The following is a 27,839-nucleotide window of genomic DNA, read 5'->3' as shown; positions in this document are numbered from 1 at the left end:
ATGAGTTGGTGAACGAGATAGCTGTTGAATACTTTACATTTAGCTGAGGCTTTTATCTAAAGCGACTTACAATGAGTGCATTCAACCATGAGTGCCAACTCAGAACCACTAGAATCAAGAAAGTAAAATTTCTTCAAGAAGGCCGAACTACAAAGTGCTATAAGTAAGTAGAGCTACTAAAGTGCTACTTTCGGAGCAAAGTTGACGCTTTAAAGTGTCGACATGTTAACGTTGGAGCGACACAAAAACCTGGAACAGGATCTTTTACTGATAAAGGGAACCGAGATGATGAGAAAATATCCTAATAGGTACACATTTACAACGAGCATGTTTGTATGAGCATGAGTTATTTTATGAGCTATTATTATAGAATATATTCTATTAGATTCACAATCTGGGCTTTGAAGAAAAAATTATGGTGAGATACCTGAGGATACTCTTTTTTTCATCAAGATAGTTCATTAAAATACACATTACATGAGGCAGATGGCGGTACCTTTAAGTCACAAGTTACTTAAAAACAATATGCAGACTTTACTAAAATAATGAACATAGACTCCATCCAGTGGAAACATCTTTGAGTACAGGATGACAAAAAGATTAGGGCTGCTTGTAAATGCAGTCCTAATTTAATAAAGGTTTAATAAAGTGAGACAAATATATTGAGTTGCAGTGCAGCATGTAATTTATCCAACAGCATTTTAAAAAAAAGAGCAAGTTAAACCAAACAATACAATCTTCATAAACAGATAGTCAGAGTATGGATTTCCTTTGAGAGACACAACGCCATACACATCCCTTCAGGTTTTGTCCACTAGGGGCCACAAGACACAATATTATGATATGCCTCTTGAACGCTGACCTCATGGTGAGCACCTTTTTTTCCGCAAAAGAGACACATTTGAATGCAGAATAATCTGATGCTGAGATTGAATATGTAAAGTGGGTGAAAAACAGCCTCTTCACACATTTGTTGCCTTATTTGAATGTATTAATTAAAGGAGAACACACACCGGTTATGTGTGTCTTCTGAAGTAAGACGGTAAGAGCAGTCCTACATATTGTGACGGAAGAAACAATACAGCATCATTTTTGCATTATTGTTGTGAGATAATGCATGCCATATTCTTCTGTTGTGTTGTGTGTCTTTTACAGTCACTTCTTTTTTTTGTATTTACATGTATTGTGCTAAATCATGTTTTACATGTCAGTTGTCTTCTTTAAGTTAGCAAGGTCTCTTTTAAAAGCTTTTTGTTTCTTTACCCGTCTTTTCTGATGTTTGGCCTTAAACCTGCCATCTGATCAGAAGGACAACCGGGTTCAAAGTTCATAACTTATTCAACGCACACGGACATATTGAGGAGGAGGCCGAGAAGCCTCCACCTGGAACAATGTTGTTTGAGTTCCTTAAATGTTTCTTTCTTTGTTTCTTCAGTCTGAAGAGAAGATGATGGGATGATTAAATGCAAGAATTTGTTTCCAGAAAATGTGATTGGATTCATTTTTAGACCCATTAGCAGCGTCACTGGTCTGTCTGTCAGTCCTCCACGTTGGTCCACACTGAGATATCTGTCCTGCTGAAAGATACAGCTTTCATCTCTTTCCATGTGTCTGCCTGTAGAGAACTGCCAGGGAGGTTCCTGCTCAAGCTTCCAGTCCGGAGGGAAGCCAAGGTTACAAGGACTGCCAATACTACCACCCACCGTCTTTCTGATGTAAATGAACGTCTATTTACACAGAGCCTACAGTTGTATATGGACACAAACACTTGGCTCGCTGTTTCGTGACCAAGCTGAAGCTCCACGGACCCAAACAGAAAACGTGTGTCAGAGAAATGCGGCTAAAGACTTTGACAACATCACCTGCCCTAAATAAAATAATGATTTGTTGTAGAAGCAGAAAAAAGCAGAGATGCTGTCTTGAATTGTCATGTTTTCTGATTTTTTTGTGGTGTGTTTTGGAATGATAATTGGAAACATTTTTTATTTTTTTATCTGAATGTACAGTACCTGATCCTGTAATGTAGCAGGGATAGTTGTGTCTTGTAGTTTTATTGAAAATCAGCACAGCAACATATTGTCTCATACGTCATGAATCCTTTCAAGACAACGTAAAACCATTCAAGAGGAAATGCTAATTGATTTAATCTGAAAGGGAAAGTGTTGTATTGATGCTCTCTGATCCTGCGTTGTTCTTATATCACACCTTTGATTTAGATATTCATTTGAATGTTTGTCATTGTCTTTTGGCAACTGGCACTGTTCTCTACAACCATAGTCCAATTTTAGAAGCAGGATCATCTGCAAGTGAGAGCGGTCAAATTGAATGACTTGGAGCAGAAGCACAACATCCGTCTTCTTCATCCATCAGTGCCGCACCAGCCAATCTAACCACGACAGGTTAGTTTCTCTCAATCAATACATCTTCCTCCTGTGTTGGGATAATCATCGATTATTGGATTCTTCACCTAATGAGATGCCACAGAGAGATGCTGTCCTCTCATTATTTCCCATACGATGGATTGGAAACCCCTTTGTGTGTGTTTTTCCTGCCTGACCAGAGCGTGCCTACCAACACATCTCGCATGTTTCAAAACCGTTGCCCTGAAATAGCTGGGGTCAAAGCCCCAACACGACCTCTGCCCGGTAAGCTCAGCTGCTATGGCATATAGTAGGTTCAGGAATTTCTTTGCTGTGAAGCTCAATGATTTCATCTTTCAACATGTTTTTTTCTGTCCTGTGCACAGTGTCCACCAACACTGGTTGCATCTCCCAGAATGACATCAAGACCCTTGTACTGTGCATCAAAACCACACCTTCCAGTTGAGCCACAGTCACACTAATTACTTCATAGAAAGTCTGGCCTGCTCTGAAATAACCGCTTTTAATTTATAATTTAAAGTAAGATTTTCCTTCATAATATTAGCACAACTCTATATTTTGCTCCACGACATAGAAGATTATATGCAGCTAGTCTTAAAATCATTTAAACATGCTGCTGCTTGGTTTCTTTTGTGGTACAAAGTCCACATCACACTGTGCTGGCATGTTTTCACTGCCGTTTAGCGCCTCAGATCTCAATGTGTATTGTTATGTCACACAAAAAAAGTTATCCAGCTTCTTAAAACAGCTATAATCAATAGTTTTATAACACATTTGTTCAGGGTTTCATCTCACATGTAGATTTAAGTTGTGTATACGTAAGCTTCAGGGCATAGCTGATAAAAAAATATGCTCTAGTATTTTTGCAGAGCATCAAACACGAGCCCAACGTATATTAATCCCGCAGATGGAATGGAAAATTCCTTCCACTTTTTCCTCCCCTTCCTGTGAAAAATAGTCTTATCACAGATCCAACTGTGTTAGTCGTTCTGCCATTTCAGCTTATGATTGTGTCTGAATACCAAGCTCCTTCAGAAGGCTTGGGTGTCTTCCAAAAAAATCTCAGTTGTAGCATGAAAGTCTGTATTGTTACATCGTTTCCCACTGTTTGCAAGATTCTCACAAGAAATTCTGATGACGTAAAATAAATCTGAATATGTTCCCTCCGCACTGCATTGTACTCGTTCTGTGGCAGATGTGATGGCGATCTAATCAGGACATCTCAGCCTGTTCAAAGCAGAAACGCTTGTCTTATGCAAGCATGTGAGAATCAGCTGACCTTGAAGGATTTCATCCTCTGCACTGGGTGTTACAACTCAGTGCTGAGAAGTGAAAGGAAAGTGGAGAGCGAGAACCTAATCTGTGTGGAGAATGTGACCCTGCCTTAAACCAAACAGGAGAAGGGGCGGGGGGCAACTCTAGGAACAAAATCCCCTTAAAACAAAAGAGCACAGTGCGTGAACTCGCAGGTTTTTCATGTTTTTTGAGTGTGCAGTATGGAAAGAAACGTTCACAAAAAAATGATATCAGTGTAAGCACGTCAGAGTTAAGCCTCCGAGTTTAAGATTTACAATGTTCCAGCTTTGATTAAATAGTTACAGCTGAGATAACAAGAGAGGGGTGCACACAAAATTAGTTTAAAAAGCTAATTTGGAATTTTTTATGTATCTAGCGAGCAAGCTTTCTTCTCATAATGATGTCATATTGTATCAGTAATTACAAGAAACTACAAAGTTTAAATGAATGATTTGCATTGTGGGAAATACCGTTATTCACTCTCTTGCAGAGTAACATTCAAAGATTGGTACCACTCTCATGTCTATGTGTTAAATATGAAGTTACAGCAAGCAGCATTAGCTTAGCTTAGCTCAAAGACTGTACACCAGGGGGGACCTAGCTTTGCATTGCCCTTATTTAAAGAAATCTATTTATCAACACCTCTAAAGCTCCTGTACTTACATTTAAGATTTACTTTTGTTTTTGTGCAAAAGTGTAATTCTAAAAAACATATTGCTGTTTACTTAATATTTAGCGGACAAAAGTTGTAACAATCTACTCGTCTAACTCTCAGCTATAAAATGATTCGGCATATAACCCAAAATGAAAGAAAAAAAAACATGCTACTGTTGTTTATTTTGTTTATTCCATCACTAGATACACACATAAGCACTGGCCGATACATTCACATAGACTAATCATTTGTAAATTGTGTTAAAGACATGCGGAAAACAGTATTACAAAACATGATTATCACATTACAATCAAACATGATTTCTTTCCATTTCTGTGATTTAAATACTGAAGCAGAAAAGATTATACTGCAGATACTTTGATGGAAACGTTTATCCGATCAACAAGAGCTAGCCTAGCCGGCTACGTCTCACCACACGGCTCACTGCTGTCTCACAGACAGCGCTGCTTTCCTCCTCTTCTTCCTGGTGAATTGATCTTTTGCTTTCTCAATAGATAACTGAATGGGACTCATGACGGGAGTTGCTGAGGTGGACCCGTTGGGTTTTTCATCGATCTGTACGTTGTGCTCTTCGTTGGTGTCGACTTTGGGTGGAGTGGGTGTAAAAGTCATTGGCGTTCGTTCAGTTTGTTTCGGGATAGAAGCTCCATCTCTGAGGGAAGCAGCCGTGGCTTTCCTTCTTGGTTTTCTCTGCTGTCTGATTGTCTGCCTGTGTCGTTTTGTATCGACGAAAGGGGCTGCTGTGAATAGCCTCCATTCGCGGTGACTTTCTGTTTCCCCTGCAGAAGTGGCTGCAGGGCTGCTCAGTGCATCGCTCTTCTCTTGAGTCGTAAGAACAGGAATTACATGTTCAGAGCCGTTGTGAAAAAGGGGATTTTCACTTGACTGAGGCCAAACTGTTTTCCTCCTCCTGCTTTTCAATCCTTTTGGCTTTTGCCTTCTCAAAACACTAATGTTCATAGCTGTACCTTGGACGCTCGTCTCTCCTCTGTAAACATCCATGCTGCGCGACACCTTCCCCTCTGTGGTGGGCACCGGCGGTACGGTGGGAGCCCCGGTGAGAGGGATCGCTTTCAGATTGTCCGCGGAGGGATTTTCACGGGCAGCAGCCACAATGAAAGAAGCGGAGCTGAGTTTCCTCCTTTTTTTCCTTCCCTCTCTGTCTCCTCTGTCCTTTGACCTGTTCCTTTTGACTTTGGGGATTATAATGGGGGTACTGGCAGGGCTGACAACGGGCCTTTGTGCTTCGGGCTGTGTTGTTGGGGTTTTGGTGATGGTGGTGGGGGTAGAAACAGCTCTTAAATTGTCTGTTGTGTTCGTTTCGAGCTCTGCAGAAAGAGGAAGATGGATTTTCCTGCTCTTCTTTCTCCTTTGCTTTCTGGGCCTTCTGGTGTGTCCTTCACGTGGACCGACAGTCCTCGTGGTTGTTGCCGTAGACGGGGTGATTTGGGGTTTCTTCTGGGCGGTTGAGGGTGACGTAATGGAAACGGTCTCCTTATCTACGGCTGGTTCATCTTTCATGACTCCATTAAAGGGTTCGTCTTTTCCTTCACTGTCATCGACTCTGTTTGTGTTTCGAGCTGGTTCCTTGTGTTTCTGTGACTCGCCGATGAAGTTACTTAGACCGACGACTTCTTCTGCTTTGCTGCCAGAGGGCGAAACTGCCGCCCCTTCCTCGGCTTTCTGCTTCCTCTTCCTCCCCTTACCTTTTCCCTTTCCTTTTTGCTTTTTGGTGGTTTTCTTCTTCTTCCCTGTGTTCTTCCTCTTCTTCTTCTCCGAGCTTTGCGTCTCGCCTTTATTGGAGTCGGCGGTGGAGCTTTGCGAGGTGGAGACGGTGGCGAGGACCTTGATGAAGTCCTCGGCAGCAGTGACAACGTTTCTTAGAGAAGGCTCCTCGAGGCCTGACATTGTGGACTGTGTTGGACTCTCTGGTTTCTCTGGTTTCTCTGCTTTGCTCTTCTTGGAGTCGCCCTTCTTGGACGGAGCCACCGTCAGCTCATCGATGACATCGATACCGCCAAAGTCGTACGGGACCGCCTCCTTCAGCACAGCAATGGGAAACTTCTCGTAACGTTTACACCTACGAGAGACCGAAGGGAAGGGAGGTTTGTGTGTGAAGTGAGACGAGAAAGTAATACAGCTCAGTTGTTTTTCAACAGTCCGCTGATACTTACATGCCGTACCAGTGCCGCTCTGCACACTGATCTTCATAAGCAAACTCAAAGCAAGGCACACCAATGACGTTGAAGAACGCTTGGCCGACTACCCTGGAAGATGTGTCGTTGACTTCCCTCAGGCAACCTCTCAATCTAAAGAGAGAACAAGAAGTCAGGCTGAGCTCTAGTCGTGTCTTCCTGACGGCAACGCAGTTTGACTGACAGGAGCAGGACGTAGACGTGTTAGCTTAGTTTGACAAGTTGCTACGATTGCTCTCCTGTAGATTATCCTGGATATAATGACATATCTTCCAAGCTGTTCCAGACTGTGTTTATCAAAAAATGTGGCATTTCCAAATAAAACAAGTAGCATGTGTGAAATCAGGTCTATATATTTGTTACTTGGTCCTACTGACATTTTAACTTTATATTTTTATAACACACACCTGCCTTTATTGAAGTTCTATGTCGTTAAAACAATAGCCAATACATTTTACAGTAAGACCTTGAATGGAGACCTCATGACTGCTTTCTTTAAATCAATTATGAACTGGTACGAGAAAACCCGTACAGCTTGAATTCTCTGGCTTTATATAGTTATAGTCTTTGGTATGTCCTGCTGCATTTTTATAGTTATACATTTTAAACTTCAGAGGTGACAAATGTGATCTCATGTTTAAGTTTTAGAAAACAACATTAGCCAGAAGATATCACCATATTTATTAAGTGATGCATTTCCTTCTTAAAGCAGTTCTTTATGTGGATTGTGATTTTTTTAAAACAGCGGCAGATTCTTTCAAAGGATGATGCACAATGCATGATGTGTTTTATTCATTTATTTGCATAACTACTTTGTTACACATGCTGTCGTTCATACTTTTTCATCGTGGATATGTTTTACTCACGTATTATCACAGTCACAATGGCAGATGGAGTGCCACTTGAAATTAGTGTACCCATAATTAGAGGAGAAGGCGTGGATGACGTGAGGGCAGTGGTCATGGATTCGGCAGCAGCTGTCAGTCTCTGCAAAGTCTCCTGCAACAAGGTGGTCACAATTATTACTACACACCCGGATAATGCGTATACTTTGATTGAATATATTGTCATACTACACCCACCCAGCTGGCCATCGTGATCCGCCATGTTGCCAGCTCCACACCACAGGGTCCCAGGATAAGTGAAGCCCCTCTTGGATCTGGTTAAAACCTTGTCCTGCACCGCAGAGTCATCACCTGCACCCCTCCTCGCATCTCCTCTGCGCTCCGACCTCTTTTTAAACTCCCGGCACAACCGCTTGGCTTCATCCATGCGCGCAAAACGCGTCTCCAGCTGCCGCCCGGCTCTGTGCTCTTTCAGTCCCAACCTGCACTCGTGCATGAACGACTTCACCTGTATCTGGTTCGCTATGACGGAGCAGTTGCCGAGCCTCCCGGCAGGGCTGACGACGGATCGCACCATCTCGGCTCCGTCCGACACCTGGTAGAGGAAGCTCTCCCGCACGGTGGACATTTTGGCGCAAAAGGTGCCGTTGAGCATGGAGAACATCTCTTTGCTCTCCTTCTCTGCGTCCAAAGCGCGACTCAAGAGGTCGCCCTTGACAAAGTTTCTGTCAAGATATGACAAAAAGACAAAGAAGACCGACCACATGATGCGGCAAGTGGCAATTTCAGCACCATGCGTAACGGAGACAGCTCCTCGCGGTTTCCCGGCGCTCCCGAGCAGCCCCGCTCACTTTTAAGGCGAAGCACAAGTGGTGTGATTATCAATACGAGAAGTAGCAAAGCTGGGAGGAGTCCGGCGAATTAACCTCTTTAGATTTTCAGCATGGGAAGAGTATCTCACTCAGCCGCAGAGCGCGTAAAATCTGAGAGAATAGAGTATGGTACCCCCCACTCTATTTCAACGTGCAGCAGCAGAGGGTTAATTTGTGGGTGTGTAGAGAGCACGAACCCCATGCACCTTTCACTGCACAGAGAGATGACCGCGAGTTACCTCCCAACCCCCTCAGCTCAAACTCCCAGAAAGTAGAGATTTACTTTGGGAACGCGCATGGAGGAGGTTCTAGCTTACCCCCGCTTTCCATGGTAACTGGCATGGAGTGATTGTGCCAACCCATAGAGATTGGAGATCTTTCAAATGCCACAAAACAGGCACTGAATTGGTGATGACCTAAATCACAATGTAGGGACAAAACGCTTTCATTGTGGAATGTGGAGAAATGTTGGCGCGGTCGCACGCACACCACACTGACTGAGGGGCCACAGCAGCCCGTAAGAGCCTCAGCTGAAGGTTGGAGTCGGGCATGTGTGGTATCTTGGTATTCTGAGTATCTGGCTCCCTATCAGCCGAATTATACCAGAATTAGTACTTTAACATTGCTTCTTTGTGACCCTTTATCTTTGCCTTTAGTATTAAAAAATATTGTTTGTCAAGAACTGTATTATGATACTATTTGGTTCACTACCTTGATCATTTAGCGACTGTTTAAAAAAAAAATGTATCTCATTGGTCAAAACATGTGTCCCTCTTAGTTTTAAATGTTATTTGGGAGGTCTAACAACAACAACAACATCTTCAAATTGATTTTCTTGACTGGCTTAAATTTGACATATCTTTGACACATTCTCACTAAAATCACATGTGAGTTTAGAAAACGGCACACAGAGCAAATTCCTCTGCATCTCTGAATACGTGACTGTTCCCAAAGAAAAGAAAAACCTCTTGTCAGGTTGGGTTTCTAATCAGCCGAGTTTTTTTTCTCACATGGCTGGTCTTAACAGAGAGCTTGAGAGGCGGAGATCCAGCCTACTCAAGGCACGGAAATCGGATTGTTAGAAGGCGGAGAGAGATGATGTCAAATCACCAGAGGCAACATTCGACCAGATCTTGAGGGAGGGGGTGTGGGAAGGGTGCTTGTGAATTAAAGTGCTCACTGCAGGGGAAGAAAGGGGGGGGAACAATGACGCTGATCATTTGGAGCTCATGTGGAGAACAGCGCACAGTGAAACAGAAAGGTGACACTAGATGAAATGGTGTTGTATTTATTCCTGCTGGGCAGTTCCCCATGAATTTGAATGTTTTAAAGCGCCATTTAAAGACATTGATACATGTTCTATAATTAGTTAACTCCACCTGTTGGTACTGAGTAGCCCAACTTAAACATTGATATATTTATTAATGCATCACATACAATTACCTGGTTGCTGCTGTTCTACAATTTAGGATGGATGGTTCTGGTTGTTTTTTTTAATTCAGTTTGGATAGCCCCCATTTGTGGGGGAAAAAACTAAAATGCCCAAAACTGATTTCCTTTTGCTTGTTAACATGAACTATATTTGTGAAGCATAGAAACGTCACATTCAACACATCAATGGTTTGCAGAAACATTCAACGCCAACGTTTGTTTCTGCTGACTGGGTGTGTCATTGGCTTGTTGTCAAAGATAGTATTTATTTTAAAGCAAATGGTCTGAAAGAAATCCTAATAGGAGTTAAAACAAGAAATAAAATCAACACAAACTGAAAGTTCCTCATAATAGGTGGTAATAATGTCTGCCAGTGTTGTATTGCAGCTTGTTTAAGCTGCCCCCAGATGGCCACACAAGGTACATCCATCCACATGAGCTCATACAGCACTCAAGACAGACAGACATGTTCATATTTGAATCTATTCAGCTTTATTGCCTTGTAAATATTGTTAATGTGCAAGCAATGTGCAAAAATGTAACACATTTAAATGAAAGCGTGTGCATCAAGTTTACTTTTTTTAAATGTTATTTCCCAATGCACATGAGGCAAAGACTGTGGGAAAGTCGTGGATGGCAGGAAGGTAAACACTACATCTTTGGCCCAGCTTGAACTCTGCTGCACATACTGGGATGAAATTCTAGATCAGTTTATGTAATAACTGCAATAACCTTTCTTGTCTGAGAACTGGGAAATGTGCAGTCAGAAAATGAGTTTTGTTGCTCCAGCTGTGTTTATTTTGACATTAATCCCCTGGTGATATAACACCTGAAGCATTCACGAGTGGAAAAATTAACATTTTTTAAAGGATCATTGGTCTGTCTAGTTTTTCCAGTCCGGTGTTAATATCAATTACTATCAATTGACTTTGGAGTTGATTTTGTTTTTTTGTTTAGTAATAAAGTATAAAGACTATTGTAGCTTCCTTACTTTCGTATAAACTAAACTGATTCACAGCAAGTGGTGACTCGCTGAGGTAAAGGTTTACAATAACCACTAAAATGAGCAGTGGACATAGTAACTTTACTAAGCACAGAGAGTAAATTGGCCAAATTTAACAACTTATGCTTTGTCCATACATTGTGGGAAAGCAAATTGCTATCACCAAAAGAGTAACACCTTTGTGCGACTCCTTTTCTGGACCCAGTGTAGCATTTCAGCATGATGAAATAATCAAGCGGACTAGTTAGTTATCTTTGCCAATTCCACCATGCTAATGCTACAGCGGCAAGCGCTATAGGTCAAATAAGGGAATTCAACTACTCAATGTTATCAGGTTGCCTCAACAGAGAGAGATTACTGTAATCAAGATACACAAAGTCACGATCAGATTCAAATAAAACTATGTTCTAATAGTTGAAAGGTCTGAGACGAGTCTTCAAATCATTATAACTGCACAGTGAATAAATAACTAGCTTGTTCACAGCCTCCTCCCACCCACCATTCCTCCCACTGGAACTTGAGATGGGCCACTCTCTCATTCACAGTCCACTTCATTCACCCCAGTTTCTCCCTGTCACAGCACAGACGTGAGGTGTTGTTTGTCAAATGGACGTGATGGCCGCTCCTGCAGACGGACGTAAAGGATGGTACCTTTCTTTGATGGCACCCAACACAAAAGGGCCATCGTTTTCCTGGCTGGACCCGTCCAGACTCTACTGCAACTCCCAGGTACGGGTGGGAGTGTGTGGGGGGCGGGGGGGGGTCAGTTACTCATTCAACACTGCATGAAGCTCATTTATGACAAGCCGTGTGTATGCACACTTTGTGTATTTACTGTCTTCGCACTCCATTCAGGCGCTCGCAGACTGTGTCAAAGACCTTCTCGGCCCTTTCAACAGCGACAGTATTGACCTGGTTGCCGGGATTGATGCAATGGGATTTATTCTTGGTATGACGTTCACATTAAGTGGAAAGTAATCTTAGCAGGAGAGGTAGAGAGACAGTGGGTGTCCCACACATTTTATTTTCAGATCCAGTTACTCTGCTGGTAAGGCCAAGCAACTGAAACCCCGGACTAAATTTAGATGCTTTGACTCCTCATTGAACATGGCATTTACTTCATTGTCAGTTTGCACTGCAGGTTGGCCACACATTGTGGATGAATATTACTGAATTTGTTTTTCAGGTGCGTCTGTCGCTGCAACCCTCGGAAAAGGTTTTCTGGCCATCCGAAAAGCAGGACACTTGTGTGTCGCAACCCAAAATCAAAACTACACGGACTACACAGGCAGAGAGAAGACTATGGAAGTCCGACTGGATGTGCTAAAACCAGGTTAATCACCCATTTTATTTGACCCTTTAACCATTTCAGTTATTTCTCTTTAGATGAATGTTTCCCACCCTGCAATTTTCAGACACCTAAGCACCTAAGATTTATTACAGCTACGCCTTAAATGTGATGTGAAATCAACATAAACTTGAACAATGCTTAACCATTTTAACCCCCTTGTTTACTCGACAGTGTTCATTTATTCACTGTGACACAGCGCCATCTAGTGTTAAAGAAACGTCAACATTTTTCATATTCACATTTACATCACATCAGATATTATAAGGGTCAATCCTCTTTTTCCCATTACCCGCCATAAGATGCATGAATGTAATTGTTTTTACATATGCTACTCTATTTTTTGATAAGAACAGTTTGCTACAATTTGGAAACCGGTTGTTATATATTAAGTTATTTATTTAGGGATTATTATTATTGTATTTTTTTGTGTGTGTGTGTGTGTGTATATATATATATATATATATATATATATATATATATATATATATATATATATATATATATATATATATATATATAGTTGTATATTTTTGTATAGTTTTACAGAGTAGTCCTTTGGTAGAGGAATATACCATAATATACATAAGCAGAGAGATCAATATTATTTTATTGAAGTTTGATAATTTACTTTAATAATTTACTACTTTTTTGTGCTTATTTACATTACAAAATCTACACGTGTATTCAACTGATTGTTTGATATATAGTTTCATATTTATTGTATTTCTTTTTTTTTGCGTTATCTAAATTCCGTTGATAATCTTTTTATCAAATGACAATGATTTTCTTATAATACTAGATTTTGTGGTTGACAGCCGGTTCTTTCTGCAGGTATGCGGCTGCTGTTGGTGGACCAATGGATCGAGACTGGAGGCACGATGAAGGCTGCGATCCAGCTCGTGGAGCGGCTCGGAGCCACAGTTGCAGGTCAGTCAACGTGTGACCTTATAATCACTGTAAGAACAATTACAATACTGCACTTTAATACAACATTGCTGTACTTATACTTTACTTGTGTACTTTGTGTCTGTTTCATGCTACTTTGTTCTTTCTTATTCATGAAAATGAGCTGCAGCGTTAAAGTAATGAACACATTAATGTTTCTATAATTATGATTCGGCAATATATGATTCTGACATGAGCCAGTCTGCCTAATACATGTGTTTACAGTCAGTACTTCAAGTGTTTATTTACCTTTGTACTTTCACTGGAGTATACTTTTGAATTGATCATTCCTACTAAGTCAAATATCTGAATACTCCCCTCCACACTGATTATAGTAACATGAATCAAATATCCTCAACATTTTACTGTTAAAAAAGTAACACACTTTCCTGCAGGTGTAGCAGCCGTGGCCATCGAGAACACTGAAGGAGGAAAGTGGATAAAAGAAAATTATAAATTCTCTCACTGCATCCCTGAAGAGCTCCAGAGCCAAATTGACCGGAAGCATCTTGATTCCTTCAAAAACTTTGACTGAAGAAGAGAAGATTATTCCAGTGAAGAAGAAAGGGGGAATCGTGATATGCTCTATGAAAGTTTATCAGCATAGACGGCACAGCTTTTTTTTTTTTTTAATGAAATACAGTAAGATCACGGTTTTCTTTGAAGAAGACAAACTATACTTGTTGACATTTTTTACATCATTTTTTATTACATGTAAAACATACAGTGATACATTTGAGAGAAAAAAACATGCTTAAAATAATCAGACAGACAAACAGTTTTCCACATAAAACATCTAAATGAAGTCATTGAATTGATTGTTAACACAAAGTAAATAGTACCGATGAAGCAGACACTGTAGATGAAAGAAAATCAGCATTAATCGCAACATCGAAAAATCTTAATTGTCAAACAAAATACAGCAGCGAGACTAAATATTTAAGCACACACACACGCGCGCACACACACACACACACCATGTTAAAAACATCCACAGTCACTCTTTGGCATCTCTGCAGTTACAGAACAGTAATTTTGTGTGCAATTGCTGCGTCGCTCTATAACTGCAAGTTAAAGTTAGCAACACCACAAGAATCCACATCCCACAGGGGAAAGTTATTTCTCGGCCAGGAAAAACTGAAGTCAAACTCCAGCGTCCTGCCTCGACCACAGAAATACCTCCGCAGCTTTTTCCCCTCATTCTCAGTCCGTACCTTTGACTTGAAACGTCTGCTGCCATCTTACTGGCAGCAGTTTGGCTGCTTCTTCTTTGAAGAAGCATACACGTTGTTTGAAGTGCTGTTGATTCCTGGAACCAATGAAGAGCAGGATGTTACAACTATTAGAGAAATGTGAAGCTTTTCATAAGATCAGAGTTAGTTTGCATACTCACTGACGACGCCTCCTATTTGCCTTGATCCACTTTTCTCCAACTCTGCCAGAACGTTGGTCTCAAAAGCCAACGATGCGACTCGAAAGAAAAACTCCTTCACGTTTTCCCCTACAGCACCGAGCAGATATTGATAAGTCAGGGACTGTATGAAAATGATTTGGTTTAAGACTTATGTTTGACTCCAGGATTTTTAATATTAGCTTCCGATCTTCACCTCTATGTAGACATTTTTCAACTCTTCCCTGAGTTAAGGATGAAAATGTTAATGGGCCAATTATTGTGTGCAGCCCAGATTAGGAATGGAGTGTTAAACTACGAGCTACTAAATATATTCAATATTTGCATTTTACTTTTTTCTTCAACCCTCAACGTTGCCAAAAATAGAAACTCACGACTCTGGGATAATAAAACGATCCTTTATGTAAATATTAGGCCCACCAGTTTGAACCATTTCAACCTTGTTTCTGAGAATAAATCCTCATAGAGACTATAATTAATTCCTCGTAGAGACTGTTGGCTATATAATAATCCCCCTTTTTTTCATGTAACTGTGTTCAATCCAAACACTCACCTGTCAGCGACGACACAGCCCAATACTCTGCGGTGATCTCTTGTGCTAGCTTGAGGGCATCTTGTTCGATCTGAGAATACTGTGCAGGAGACTGTCGGAGAAACCAGAGAAGACAAAGTTATTTTCAGGATCGATTAATGGTCGAAAACAGTCTAAAATCCAACTACATTCAGTTTTCTGTCACGTTTATTCTACTGCAAAGAAATCCCTCCGGGACAAGAGAAGTACTCTTAAATTAAGGAAGAGGTAGATTACATAATCCAGTAATCGAATTTGTTGCAAAAGCCACAGCACTTTCCCAACAGACAAATGGTGAAGCCAAATCTTCTCTAAACGTCGCGGGAGAGTGAAAGAGGAGAATTCTTGAAATAGAAGACCGCTGCGTAACAACAGTTAGTTATGTCTTAGGAATGTCCATCGCGTCGGCCTCCATCGGAAACGCTTTGGAGGCTTGTGAAGTGAAAGGCGAAGCAAACACGTCACGGAGCTTTGAGTCGGGGCACAAAAGCTTTGACTTGTAGTCCAACAAAAATTCCCATTTGACTCCAGTGAAAAACACACAGAAACGTTCACAGGCATGTCCACTTCAAACGCCGAGCAGACGTACGCTCAGGTCTTTCTTCGTGCCAACAAGGAACAGCTGAACCGCGGTGGGGTCGTTCTCTTTCAGGGCGTCTTCCAGCCACGTTCTGCAGACAGAGCAACACAAGATCAAAACCCCCTGGCGGGGAGGAAAGACTGGCCAGCAATCTGCTGCTCGTGCGTAAGCTCACCTCACATGGCCCAGAGAGGCCACGTCGTTTACATCAAAAGCGATGATCACAACTGGAAGGCGAGACAACGTTGAAAGAATGAACCGTTTTAACACACATGTTCCAGTTATGTGATGTATACACAGCTTCCTTAATCCCGTGACATTGTGTTTGAAGGAAAGAGGAGAGACTTTAACCCTTTATCAGGCACTCGTTGACATACTTTGTGAGGGAAATTACCATATATGGTTCCTTGCATGATAAAAGGGTAATATCTAATAAAGGTTTCTGGCCTAAAGCACAGCAATATCTCACCCTGGGCTCCTCTGTAGTACGTAGAGGCAATGCACTTGAACCTCTCTTGGCCTGCAGTGTCCCAGCTGTAGAATAGGAGGGACGGACGTGTGAGCAATGTCAAATCAGACAGACTCAGTTTACTTGTTTTTTTATTCATGAGTAGAAATTAAATTAAATTTCACTTACAGCTGAAGGCTGAAAGGAACGCCCAGCACTTCAAAGCGCTCCATCTCAAAGTCAACACCGATCGTTGCCTTGTAGTTTTTATCAAAAGCATCTTTGCAAAATCTAGAAAAACGGAAAAAGCTTATGAGCTGCTTACGTTTAAGTATGTTCAAGTACTTTTATACACATTTTTATTCCATCTGTACATACGATAGTCTTCTTACTGTTCATTTTTTATTTTGTTTTACGACCGTTCTGTTTATTTATATTACTTTAATTTGGGTTTATTTGTGAGCAACGCTGCTGTAATCCTGCAACTTCCCCACTCACTAATAAAGAATTATCTTATCTTATATTTAAGAGGAGCGGGTCCTCTGCATGGAGTACCATGTTGTTTCTACAGTAGCCCTCACTGGGAGAGCAGATATTGTTTCAAAATGTTTTCTAGTCAAACAACAAATTTAGTAGATGGCGCTTCCTTAAAGGAGGGACGTGTCCTCTGAGCCATTTCTTCAGTTATTTATTCCCAAAACTGCGTTTGAGCTTACCTATTAATCAGACAGGTTTTCCCCACAGCCACGTCACCCACAACGATGACCTTTGAGATTTTAAATCTGCTAAGAAGAATAAAAGTGAGTAAGTAAATAAGTGCCACCCAAACATCCCATTCAGCATCATCGGGGCCGCTGGTTGCCACGCTCACCCCACGGTACCGGTACGCTGCTCCTGACATGCCGTCCTCACTTTATTGTTGAAGTCCTCCTTCGTGTGGAAGGCTGCCTCCTTCCTGAAACACTACAACAGAGGAAGAGGTATGTGTGAGGCTGTTTTAGAGGGATGGTGGGCGGCTGTAGGCGATCATGATAGCGCATGGCGTCACCTGAGGGAGCCGAGCGACAATACGGTCCTTCCGGACCGGAGGAAGAACACTCATGGATGAGACTCGGACGGACATGAAGCTCTGAGGTTATTGGTCAGTAGAGGGACACGTGTGGTGAGCTGGACAGAGAGAGAAAGACATTTTAACAAGTCAAATATGTTTCTTCGTTTTATTTAAAGCGCTGTAACTGATTTTTAGGCCCAAATGTTCAACTTGGTGCTAACTTTCACTTTTCCAACAAGAGGAGAAACTTACAAGATGTTACATGAAGCTTGTAATGAAACAAAAATAAACCAATGTTCTTTGAAATTGAAGCATTTGCTGCTTTTCTGTCGGTTTGACTGATCGATTAATTGACTCGTGGTTTACAGAAAGAAGGAAAAAAAACATTTGAGTGCATCGCCCTGGGCTCAGCCTCGTTGTTGTCAGGTTTTTTAAAACTCATTTCTGAGACTTTATAGACAGATAAACACTGAGCATCATGTGCAGCATCTGTCTGTCTGTGTGTCTGTTACACTAAGAAGACTAACCATTAGATTGACTTCAATAATCGATGGATTGTCTCAGTCAAATCCACTGGGTCGGCATCTCAAATGTCCATTCCTCTGAGTTTGAATAGTTTAAGTTCCCCAGGCAACCAGAACACAGACTATGACCCGAGCCCCAAACTGCACACACATCCACCTCCTGACTGAAAGTCACAAAGACTTCAGCTCACTGGGAATAAAGAGAGAGCCAGGCAGTCGAACAATAAACTGTAGTGAGAGCAAATATGTGTCATCCATTGTAGAGCAACACGACCACATGCAGAGCCAGACAACTGTAATCAGTGTTGATCCACTTACTGTGCAGATCTGGTTTAATCCTGTTGCTCATCAAAGCTTCTGCTGATTAAGAAGAAGAAGAAGAAGCAGAAGAAGAAGAAGAAGAAGAAGAAGAAGAAGAAGAAGAAGAAGAAGAAGAAGTCCACCTCAAAACTAAAAACTTTAAAACTCGATGTTCTATCTAAACACTAGGTTATGTATGATATCAACTCTGTAAAGTGACATATAAGTTAAACGTACACGGACATGACCAAATTGAATTAAAAAAACAACAAAAACAACGTGTTTGAGCCGCAAAAGAAGCAACGTTACCTCATGGAGACTCTTCTCTCTTCTGTGCTTCGGCTTGGTCTCTCTTCCTTCGCACAGGTCGCTTCCTATTGTAACGTGGACTCGTGCATATGCATTGATCAACGTTAAAGAGTGGATTGGATGGTGATCAGAGCTGGAATCGATCAACGGAAGTCGAGGAGGAGGAGAAGCAGACTGAAGCCGCTGGCTGCTGACTCAGATCCCTGGATTCCTTTTTCCTTTCCTCCCAGATTTTCTCTGCTCGGCCCCCTGCTGGAGGAAATGAGGAACACTCGGAAATTAGAAAAAGGAAAAAAAAAAAACGACGTTTGTTTTCCGCCATTTACACATGTGGACACGAGAGGGCGCTGTAAGGCTGCTTCCACTGAGCCCGGCCTCCTTGTGGACACAGTTCAAATCAAATGATCTTTTAGGAGGCTGCCAAAGATAATGTCGACAAACGTACTAGACAAAATCAAGAGAATTCAATACAGCATCCTGTTGACATCAAAGCACTTTAGACTTTAATTTTGCTTAAAGACAATAGTTCATATTTCATAACAGGGCTCCACTGCCTTCCAGATGTAAAATACATACATTTTGTTAAAATTTAAAATAATACAACATTCAATGAAAATACCACATCACATGTATAATTATATATTTCTGATAATAACATAAGTAAACTTAACTTATTTATAAATAAGATTTTACATTCCTAATCCAATTTACTGTCCTCCTTTCATTATCCTAAATTGGTCCAAACACCTAGGTGTCTAAAGTTGATCCTTTTAGTCCCACATTTCCTATTCATCCTTCCTCAACCGAGTTTCATTGTTGTCAACATGTTTAGACAGGAAGTTTAGTCACAACCTGTTATACTTTCTCTTTACTAACATTGTTAGCTTCCATCCATAACTTCTCAGATGATTTCCCCTCTTGGTTTCATATAAATAAATAATTAATGCCCCAAGAGGTCAAATTTTCCAGGTATCCTATAATGCACACATTCCTGCAAAAAAATATACACGTCTTCTTTTTCTCTCTCATTAATTATTTCACGACCCGTATGAATTCTCATGTGACCCTTTGGCAGGATCGACCTCTAGGTTGGCTTGAATATATATATATATATATATATATATATATATATATATATATATATATATATATATATATATATATATATATATATACATATATATATATATATATACATATATATATATATATATACATATATATATACATATATATATACATATATATACATATATATACATATACATATATATACATATACATATATATATATATATATATATATACATATACATATATATATATATATATATATATATATATATATATATAGTAGCTCCACCTCTGTCTATACAACTGTATATGTGCTTTATTTTATTTTATGACTTTACATACTAATTACAAGCACATGGATGCATTATTATAACTAATATTATTTAAAAAATACATCAGTCACCGTCTTCACAGTGAGTATTTTTGATACATTTTGCTCATCATACTTTTGTACTTTTACACAAGTACGATGTTAAATGCAGGATTTTCCCTTGTGATGGAGTAACTGGACATGCTTGTATTGTTCAAGGATCTAAAGACTGTAGCTTCATCTCTCAGGTGTGAATGTAAGTGACCACATGCATGTGATACAGAGTGAAATAATACATCCAAAATAAACAGCAATACTCCTGTGATTTTAAATACCTTTTTTAATCCATGGCATCACAAAACCATCCTAAATACATGGGCTTGTCAAAACATGTTAATACAGGATACATTTAATCACAGAAATTACTATGTTGGTGTCATGAATCTCTCCACTTGGTCCACTTTTTCACAAAGTTACAAATGTCAGTCTACACAATACGTTTTCTTTGTTCTTTTTGAAAAGGCACTGCTGCACAAGTGTGGACTAATCTAAGCTGGTCCATTTCAGTCGGCTGAAATTGAAAATGAAATGCACTGCTTGTTAGGTTTTAAATGACACTCGTGATTCATGGCATGATTAGGAAAAAGCATTTAAAGGATAACTTCACCTACAAACTGACCAATTTGTGTATCACTTACGGTTTTACCTTGAATTTATGAGGACTTTTATCTCGCAGGGTGAATGACTAACCAAAAAACAAACAAAAAAACAGAGGAATTGAAGTGAATCGGGGCTCTCACACAACTTATGCTATATAATCCAAGTCTTATTTATCCAGTCCACACATCTTTGCTGAAACCTTACTAGACTGCAGATGTGGTGAAATAGTAAGGTTGTATTGAAGATGCATGTGTCTGGGTGTGAGCAAATACAACTGGATTAATTAGACTTAGTCTATACTGCACACATTGTGTGAGTTTCTTCTTTTGCAGTGGCGGCAGACGGAAAAAAATGTTTGCTTCAAGAATTCAAGGTAACGCTATACGTGATTAATCATTATACAATCTGTAATCTTGTCTGTACAGTGTGGCTTTCAAGTCCACTGTTTGTGTTTGCTGTTATTACAATATGAAGTATCAATATGACAAAGGAATGCAAGCATATTTAAAGACATGATGTACAAAATGCTCTGTCTATTTTAAGGAAAGAATATCTTTAAAAAAAAAAGTTTATTTTTGTAAAAGGCAATATGTCACACACACTTTGGCTATCTCTTCTGTCACTCCACTTCTAGTCTACTGGTGAAAAATCAAGATCAGTATTGATCGTTTCGCTGCCTGCTCACAGAGAATCGTTTCTAATGATGCCCACCTCCTGAGGAGCTCAATTATCTAACTGTTAGATGGCGGGAAGATCCAGCTTCAGGCCTACTTGTCTCAGGTTTTCACACGAGAGCCATTAGAGAAACATATAGTTCCCTGTATTCCTGCTTGTTACCCATTATACCTGTACCAGTTCAGTCACAGCCCAGTATCTCTTCCGCCACAGGTGGCATCATGGAGACAGGGAGAGTGAGTCTGTTGCGGCCATGTGAGAAAATCCGGGCTGGTCGGATAGTCGGCTAGCGTAGCTGTACATAAACGCAAACAGCATCGCTCTGCTCAAAAGGCAAAGTAATGATTCATCTCACCTCTGAAGCTCACATATTAACACACATTTAGTTCATCTATCTGTGTACATTATGAGGCTAGCTGTGTTTGCCATTGTCAGTCTTAATTCTAAGCTTCTGCTGGCTGTAGCAACATAATTAGATATTATCGATATTCAATCACGGAAGTAAATAAGCGTATTTTCTAAAAGGTCAAACTATTCCTTCAGGTTGCACAGATGCTGATATTGAATGTTTAAGTAACAGTTTGACATTTTCGGAAAATAAATGCAATTCATGTACTTTGTTGCATATAATCATGTCTGAAAACATACATTGTTCTTGTCTGTAGCTCTAAATGTAAGGCTACAGCCAGCAGCCAGTTAGCTTAGCATAAAGACTGACTGACAACAAAATCTGCAAACACCTCGAAAGCGCAATTAACAGTTTGTAGGCTTTGACTTGTACAATCACAGAAGTTAAAACTAGTTTTACAGGAGGATTTATTTGGACATTTTACATTTCCGACTTTGCAACATTTCTGAACATGACTGGACAAAATATTTTCTCTTTGGCTGCGAGACACAAGGGAACTTTTCGTCTCTAGGAATGGGGTCAGTTTAAAACAGAAAAAAACCGCCCACCCTAATCACAAATAAAACTGAGGTCTGTAAACCTGCCTCCCCTCAATCACAGGGAAACTTTTTAGATTCGTTGTTACTTGTCCCGTTCTGCCTAACAGGTCGCTTACTCGGGAAGAAGTCGGCGCGTAGTAGGCGGGAGAAATAAATCAGGATCATGACATTCATCATCATCATGGAGAGGAGGAAGTATGATCCGTGGTCCAGCCAGGTGTAGTTGTGGACGATGTACCAGGTGAGGTACAACTGGGTGCCCAGACGAAACGTAAAATAGGTGAAGATGTTGATGAGTTTGTTGACGTGGTACACGGCGGAGGAATGAGCGCACGCCAGCTTCAGCATCAGCCTCGTGTGCAGGGTGACACTGTTGACCTCCACGAAGAGAGCGACGACAGCGCCGGCGACATACAGCTCAGTGAAGAGAGAGTACAGGAAACACGAGATCACCTGAGGAGACACACAGAGGAGGTGAGGGGCCTTTACAGCTAACAGCTAATCCTCCCATGTTTGTCCTTGCCTTTATTTTTAGCAACAAAATAAATACAAATTCAAACCCACAAATGGGCAGAATTTTGGGAAAATCTACAAAAAAAAACTTGTCAACAGTCAACACAAGTGATGCCTACATACATTTAACGCCCTATCTTTAATGCAGTGGTTCTCAAACCTTTTTTGTCACGCCCCACGTGGAGGAAGAAAAATGTTCGGGAGCCACCGCCCCAACAACATTGGAACAAAATGGTCAAACTTTTTGACAAAAGATTACCAAGGAAGCCCCAGAGCTTCACAGCAGCACAAAGCTCCTTAATTACTAAGGAAGGTAAAATAATTCCCCCACTGTGGGATTAATGAAGGATTCTTAAAAAGAAAGACGATTTTTTTTTAAGAATCGGCATCCCCCCCCGCGTCCAACTACAGGGTCACACCCCACAGGTTGAGAATCACTGCTTTAATGGAACAAGTTAATTAACAACAAATCAGACATGAGCTTCTCAGACTGGATGTTTTCAGCCTGAAACTTACTTAGAGGGTATGGTTCAGAAACTCCACATGATGCAGATAAGATACGAATGAGACTTATGCTTTCTGGATTTGTAATTAGGAATTTAACTAAATCAATTAGATAATTAATTAATTCAATCAAAACATATTCAGTCAAATTCAATAACAGCATTTAAGAAAAAAAATCTGTAAACCGTTCAGCAAATCTTGTACACACGAGGTATTTCAGAGGATGAGAATATTTCACAACACGACCAAATTTGCAATGTGATTTAATTTTCCTCCAATTTGAGTGAGGGGTGTCTACTCAACGTTGCCACACGCATCAAGAGCAAGGTTTACACACACACACACACACACACACACACACTACATCAGCATAAGTTGAAAAACACAGATCGAGTCAAACAGGCGCGTGGTCTTACCAGCACATGATGCAGTAAGAACTCCCATGATTCTCTTCCATGTCCCGTCAGGATAATATCACCGGCATCGTGCACAAAGTATCCTGAGAAAGAAGAAGAGATATTGGCACAGAGAAGGGTGGGCAGGACGTAGATGAGGTCCAGAATAAAATCAATATTTTATTGTTTGTTTGATCTTGAATTAGCCTTGCATGTAAATGTTCAATGTACAGTTCATCCTCGGTCTGCTTGACACAACAGATAAACGTAGACGACAGTACAACTGTTTACTGTTTAATTTCCTGAAGTACGTCTTACAGCATTGCATGTTTAATATGATACATTATTTCCGACATGTCTTTTGACACATGAGAAAACAGTAACATGGGTTTGCTAAAATTGTGTAAAATGTAGTTCATGTCCATGTAGTAGCATGGACATTAATTAAGAATTTTAGTCAAGCATTTTCCGGTGTATATGTCTTTTTGTGCTTTTTGAAAAGCTTATGCGTCTTCTCAGACTGTCCCCGGCCTGTTTGGCTTGCAAAAACGTATTTTGCGTTAAACATGCATTCAGACTTTTATCATATTAATACAATGCAAGATTCCTTTCATGTTAAGCGTATTCAAGTGATTAATATACCACTGAGAGTAATTTTGTGCCTGGACTGACACACAACCAGCCTCTATGTTAAACATGACCTCTAGTATCGAGTGTGGTTGGCCTCAGTGGAGCTAATGGGCGTTTGTGGTTGTTAGCGCAGATCTCCACAGATTTGTGTCTTCATGGTAACACGGGAGACACCACAGCTCAAACAGACCACGAGTTCCCGGTGGATTATCTTTGGTGTCCACAGTGATTTAGAATCCGGTTTGAGTGGCGGATCTTTTTGTTGTTTCTCTGAAAAGCAGCAAGCGCAATTTGGCACTTGCTGCTTTTCAGATGAATTCAAAGCTCAATTCAAGGATGGAAAAGAGATCAAGGGGCCAAGTTAAAAACGATTGTTTCCGCCGACAGCCATCCACTACGCTGGGTTTTTAAAAAAGGACTCAGAAGTTCATTCAGTGAGCGAGTCAGGATGCCAAAGTGTTCGACTGAGTGACTGAGAAGCTCTTTTTTCCCGGCCGCAGTTCGATTTTTTTAAGGAACACCTTTAGTTGTGGTTTTTAGATTTACATTTAGCATCTTTCTATGTTAGTTATGCATCTTGTTTCATATGGCATTTTCTGGCGTTTGTTCTTTGTAATGTGTTCTTTGTCTGTTGTCTGTATGAGTCTGTTGTTGTCTATGGTGACAAATGAGTTTCCCCACTGGGGATTAATAAAGTTTTCGGCACCTCCACCACATTTCTCTTCTGTGCATTACACTAGATCTGCAACGATATGTCAATTAGTCTGTCATTAGTCTGTCATTTTTCACGCAAAAATGGCCACAAAAAGAGGTTTTAGCTTCTCACGTGTTTTCTTTGTCATACTATCTATCTATCTATCTATCTATCTATCTATCTATCTATCTATCTATCTATCTATATATATATATAGAAATATTGGATTGGACTGTTGAACAAACAACCATCATGTGACACAAGACTGCTGTGGAAAGTTATAACATAAGCACTTTTCAGCAGATCAATCAAGAATGAAAGCAATGCTTTGTTGCACTTCGACATAAATAACAACAACAACAACAAAGAGCTTTTTCTCTTCAGACTCAATATTTCCTCCAGCATTTTCATTTGGATTGCAGTTGTTTTACTCGTTAACCTGAAGTGGTATTCTTTTGCCGCGATGCAGTCACTGACCTGTTGAGACGCACACGAGCAGGTAGGACAGAGGGGTGTGGTAAGAGTGAAGGTTGTGCAACGTCTCAGGCCAAACCAGCACACTGCACAGGGATGAAAGTTAAAGAAAGATGAGTGTGTGTTGCCCTCACTCAGACACACATGGACCAACTCCTGCAGAGAAAAGCCAAGTTTAATACTTGTCAGTAGTAAATTAGCTCCATTGGTGTCTTTATAGCTTCACAACATTTTATAAATTCTCTCTGATTTTGCAGTGTTCTTTGCCACTTCTCGCCTCAATAAGGAAAGGCTTATCCGAGTCCCCTCCTTGTATAAACACACCATGACTTTGTGTGTTAACAAATATAAAAAGCAGCATACCGTTTTACACGTTTCTTTGACACTACTTTGAGTGATGAAACACTTACTTTTCAATTACAGTCTCAATTCTATTCACATATTTTCCAAAATAAATAGCCACGGTCAGAGTGCAAAATGCTTAAAAAACCTGGGCTTTGTCACACACACACACACACACACGCACACACACACACACACACACACACACACACACACACACACACAGTCTCCACCCCAATAAATAGTTTCTCATGGTGCTTTCACAAGAATTGTTGAACCATCAGGTTTTTCCAGTTCATATATCAGTAGGCTGTCTCTTAAGAAACCCTATTGGCTGTGTGTGTGTGTGTGTGTGTGTGTGTGTGTGTGTGTGTGTGTGTGTGTGTGTGTGTGTGTGTGTGTAAATATGCATTACTTTACAAACCTCGAAGTCAGACACACACACACTTAAAAGTACAACCAAATAGCACCAACAGTTGGATGTGGCTCATACTGTACACGGTGGTATTTCCCTCCCCACTCTTGAAAATGCCATTCTCTCCCCCGTCCCTCACCCTGTCTGAACATGCCATTCTTCTCCTGGCTGCCACAGACTGTCACTGCTACACACGCGCACACAAATAACACACCGTGGACTGTGAATAGACAATGGTGTCTCACTGTGTGGATGGATGGGTGGATGGATGTGTGAAGCGACGGAAACTCACCAGGCCAGGGCCCATGATCCAGTCAGCAGGGAGTGCACTATTGAGACAGAGAGGTTCCTCCACTTCCAGGACTTGAAGTCATCCTGCTTTACTACTTTAGGCACAGGCAACCTCTGCAGCAACCGGTGGATCAACTTGAAAATCAGAGCAAACGCCAGCACCGACTTGCCCGGGTGACTCTTCAGCACAGGAACCAGGACGTCCATCCTGTCCTCCTGGGCCCCGGCTCTACCTCTGGACGCGTGCTCTCACTCTATTGCTTCCTGCCTTCGTCTTTTCCCCTCTGTTGGAGTCTTAACACGCTCCTCTAAACGTCTGAACGGCTGAAAGACGGACAGATTTGCGCGGTATGAGACGGGAGTGTTCTCCAGGGTAGGGGAGGCGCTGCTGCAGCAGCAGCGAGCGATGCTCTTCTGGCTTTAATTAACAAAAGTTTAAACAAAGTCCGATTGGTGCTGCGGCGTTTTTCTTCTCACGCGTTTAAGCGGCCCCGAAGTGCGTCGCGGAGATTCTCGCAAACAGCTCAATCCAATGAGACGACGTTGGTCTTCACGCAGCGCCTTCACGTGAAGTGTGTCGCGCGCTCAGCCCGCCCGCCTGTGTGGAGCATACGGGAGGGGGCGTGGTGGGGCAGTGTGGCTGCGCCCTTCAGCCACAAAAAAACATGGAGGAACCGAGACCGTGATCACGTTTCACTCTGATCATTTTCACAGATCAGGGCTGCTGACTCGAGATTCTATTAAGGATTTTCTGCAAAGATCGATATACATGTGATGCATAGTGATGATCTTTATAGCTTCCGCCCTTCCATATCCGCATGCATTTGGGTAGGCACTGTGCGTAATGGGCCCTTCTCTCTCCCTCCTCATGCATCTCATGTAACCTGTAAACAGCAGTTCCAATAAGTTTCTCCAACGCAGGGTTACTTTTGTTACTGGCTACCAATTAATATTATATTTATGTTTGTGGTATTTGGATTAGGGTCATCTGTTTATACTGCCAGTAATAAATTCATCGAGCAGATCCTTTAATTAACAGTACAATGACACACATTTAAAATACTCCAATATACATAAAGGCATTTCAGTCTCTATCTATACAAAATGTCCTGGAGTTTAAAAGGATTGTTATACAACACTCTGAAAGAGGCAGTTCTCCCAAATAGAGACTTTTTCCGGGACGCACGGCATGTATGTTGTTAAGTGTGGAGACAAAGCATAATCTTTAACAAAAAGCCAAACGAGTGTCTCAGGCCAGAGAGAGGGAACAACTGAGACCAGAGGGCCTTTTAACATGTGCACTGGCACACCAGGCCTATGTGTTGCCAGTGCTGCTAATTAATCCAGGTGTTACTCTCCATAGGTACAGTTGTAATATGAATGTAGTTAAGTAAAGAGCGCGATGTTTAGCCACTGAAATGAAAGTACAGAGTTGCATGAAATGAAAATAACTAAAGAAAAACACTTGTATATGGACTTAAATAAACCCACTCTGTTTCCTCCACCCTGAATATGATGGGGAAAGAAAGAATATGGCTCTTGATTAATTAAGCTCCTTTGCTCTTTGTCATTTTTGGTGTTGAAGTTGGGAGGTGGGGGCTTATGGTGTAGCCAATGGGCCAGGCTTTAATTTTCCATCTGCATGCAGCAACTGGTTAGATATTTCACAAACACGGCATACATTCCCATGTTCGTGCTGATGATTTTCACAGTTCAGCTTCCATA

At 41.0% G+C, this 27,839-nt stretch overlaps 4 protein-coding genes across 11 annotated transcripts; 1 reads left to right on the top strand and 3 right to left on the bottom strand.

The window, feature by feature from the left end:
* Positions 1 to 4,515: 4,515 nt before the first annotated feature.
* Positions 4,516 to 8,432, bottom strand: proca1 (protein interacting with cyclin A1). Its single transcript, XM_068585235.1, has 4 exons — positions 7,631 to 8,432; positions 7,415 to 7,547; positions 6,528 to 6,662; positions 4,516 to 6,433 (listed from the first exon to the last, which is right to left on the bottom strand). The coding sequence occupies exons 1-4, from the start codon at positions 8,157 to 8,159 to the stop codon at positions 4,774 to 4,776; spliced, it is 2,457 nt and encodes an 818-aa protein (XP_068441336.1). The 5' UTR covers positions 8,160 to 8,432; the 3' UTR covers positions 4,516 to 4,773.
* Positions 8,433 to 11,274: 2,842 nt separating this feature from the next.
* zgc:174895 lies at positions 11,275 to 17,331 on the top strand. Its single transcript, XM_068585083.1, has 5 exons — positions 11,275 to 11,428; positions 11,555 to 11,648; positions 11,886 to 12,032; positions 12,882 to 12,977; positions 13,391 to 17,331. The coding sequence occupies exons 1-5, from the start codon at positions 11,306 to 11,308 to the stop codon at positions 13,528 to 13,530; spliced, it is 600 nt and encodes a 199-aa protein (XP_068441184.1). The 5' UTR covers positions 11,275 to 11,305; the 3' UTR covers positions 13,531 to 17,331.
* On the bottom strand, positions 13,702 to 18,402 carry rab34a (RAB34, member RAS oncogene family a). 8 transcript variants are annotated; one of them, XM_068585079.1, is made up of 12 exons: positions 18,190 to 18,402; positions 17,054 to 17,172; positions 16,877 to 16,968; positions 16,722 to 16,790; positions 16,195 to 16,296; positions 16,027 to 16,091; positions 15,733 to 15,784; positions 15,567 to 15,648; positions 14,960 to 15,050; positions 14,389 to 14,496; positions 14,210 to 14,294; positions 13,702 to 13,851 (listed from the first exon to the last, which is right to left on the bottom strand). In XM_068585079.1, exons 2-12 carry the CDS (start codon positions 17,126 to 17,128, stop codon positions 13,704 to 13,706), a joined length of 969 nt encoding a protein of 322 aa, XP_068441180.1. In that variant the 5' UTR covers positions 17,129 to 17,172; positions 18,190 to 18,402; the 3' UTR covers positions 13,702 to 13,703. The 8 variants fall into 8 exon arrangements, with proteins under 8 accessions (XP_068441180.1, XP_068441176.1, XP_068441175.1 ...); XM_068585075.1 differs by adding an exon at positions 17,899 to 17,937 and having other exon boundaries at positions 13,754 to 14,294; XM_068585081.1 differs by having other exon boundaries at positions 13,764 to 13,851; positions 14,210 to 14,304.
* A 1,521-nt stretch (positions 18,403 to 19,923) lies between these two features.
* Positions 19,924 to 26,657, bottom strand: tlcd1 (TLC domain containing 1). Its single transcript, XM_068585192.1, has 4 exons — positions 26,116 to 26,657; positions 25,070 to 25,152; positions 23,290 to 23,372; positions 19,924 to 22,309 (listed from the first exon to the last, which is right to left on the bottom strand). Exons 1-4 carry the CDS (start codon positions 26,319 to 26,321, stop codon positions 21,908 to 21,910), a joined length of 774 nt encoding a protein of 257 aa, XP_068441293.1. The 5' UTR covers positions 26,322 to 26,657; the 3' UTR covers positions 19,924 to 21,907.
* Positions 26,658 to 27,839: the final 1,182 nt, after the last annotated feature.

Source organism: Clinocottus analis, unplaced genomic scaffold, assembly GCF_023055335.1.
Source record: "Clinocottus analis isolate CAN_PGR_092001 unplaced genomic scaffold, fCliAna1.0.p SCAF_2, whole genome shotgun sequence".
Taxonomy (NCBI): domain Eukaryota; kingdom Metazoa; phylum Chordata; class Actinopteri; order Perciformes; family Cottidae; genus Clinocottus; species Clinocottus analis.
This window is presented reverse-complemented; position numbering and strand designations above follow the sequence as displayed.

Excerpts from the sequence above, each read along its gene's own strand:
- tlcd1 (XM_068585192.1), bottom strand. The coding sequence starts at position 26,321 with ATGGACGTCCTGGTTCCTGTGCTGAAGAGTCACCCGGGCAAGTCGGTG. Across the intron at positions 25,153-26,115 it reads GGATCATGGGCCCTGGCCTG|TGTGCTGGTTTGGCCTGAGA; the intron begins GTGAGTTTCCGT and ends ATCCCTGTGCAG. Across the intron at positions 22,310-23,289 it reads TCTTACTGCATCATGTGCTG|GTGATCTCGTGTTTCCTGTA; the intron begins GTAAGACCACGC and ends GTGTCTCCTCAG.
- proca1 (XM_068585235.1), bottom strand. The coding sequence starts at position 8,159 with ATGTGGTCGGTCTTCTTTGTCTTTTTGTCATATCTTGACAGAAACTTT. Across the intron at positions 6,663-7,414 it reads CATTGTGACTGTGATAATAC|ATTGAGAGGTTGCCTGAGGG; the intron begins GTGAGTAAAACA and ends TTCTCTCTTTAG. Across the intron at positions 6,434-6,527 it reads GAGCGGCACTGGTACGGCAT|GTGTAAACGTTACGAGAAGT; the intron begins GTAAGTATCAGC and ends GGTCTCTCGTAG.
- zgc:174895 (XM_068585083.1), top strand. The coding sequence starts at position 11,306 with ATGGACGTGATGGCCGCTCCTGCAGACGGACGTAAAGGATGGTACCTT. Across the intron at positions 11,649-11,885 it reads TGCAATGGGATTTATTCTTG|GTGCGTCTGTCGCTGCAACC; the intron begins GTATGACGTTCA and ends TTTGTTTTTCAG. Across the intron at positions 12,978-13,390 it reads GCTCGGAGCCACAGTTGCAG|GTGTAGCAGCCGTGGCCATC; the intron begins GTCAGTCAACGT and ends ACTTTCCTGCAG.
- rab34a (XM_068585075.1), bottom strand. The coding sequence starts at position 17,128 with ATGTCCGTCCGAGTCTCATCCATGAGTGTTCTTCCTCCGGTCCGGAAG. Across the intron at positions 15,649-15,732 it reads GCCTCTCTGGGCCATGTGAG|AACGTGGCTGGAAGACGCCC; the intron begins GTGAGCTTACGC and ends CTCTGTCTGCAG. Across the intron at positions 14,295-14,388 it reads GCAAATAGGAGGCGTCGTCA|CACTTCAAACAACGTGTATG; the intron begins GTGAGTATGCAA and ends AGGAATCAACAG.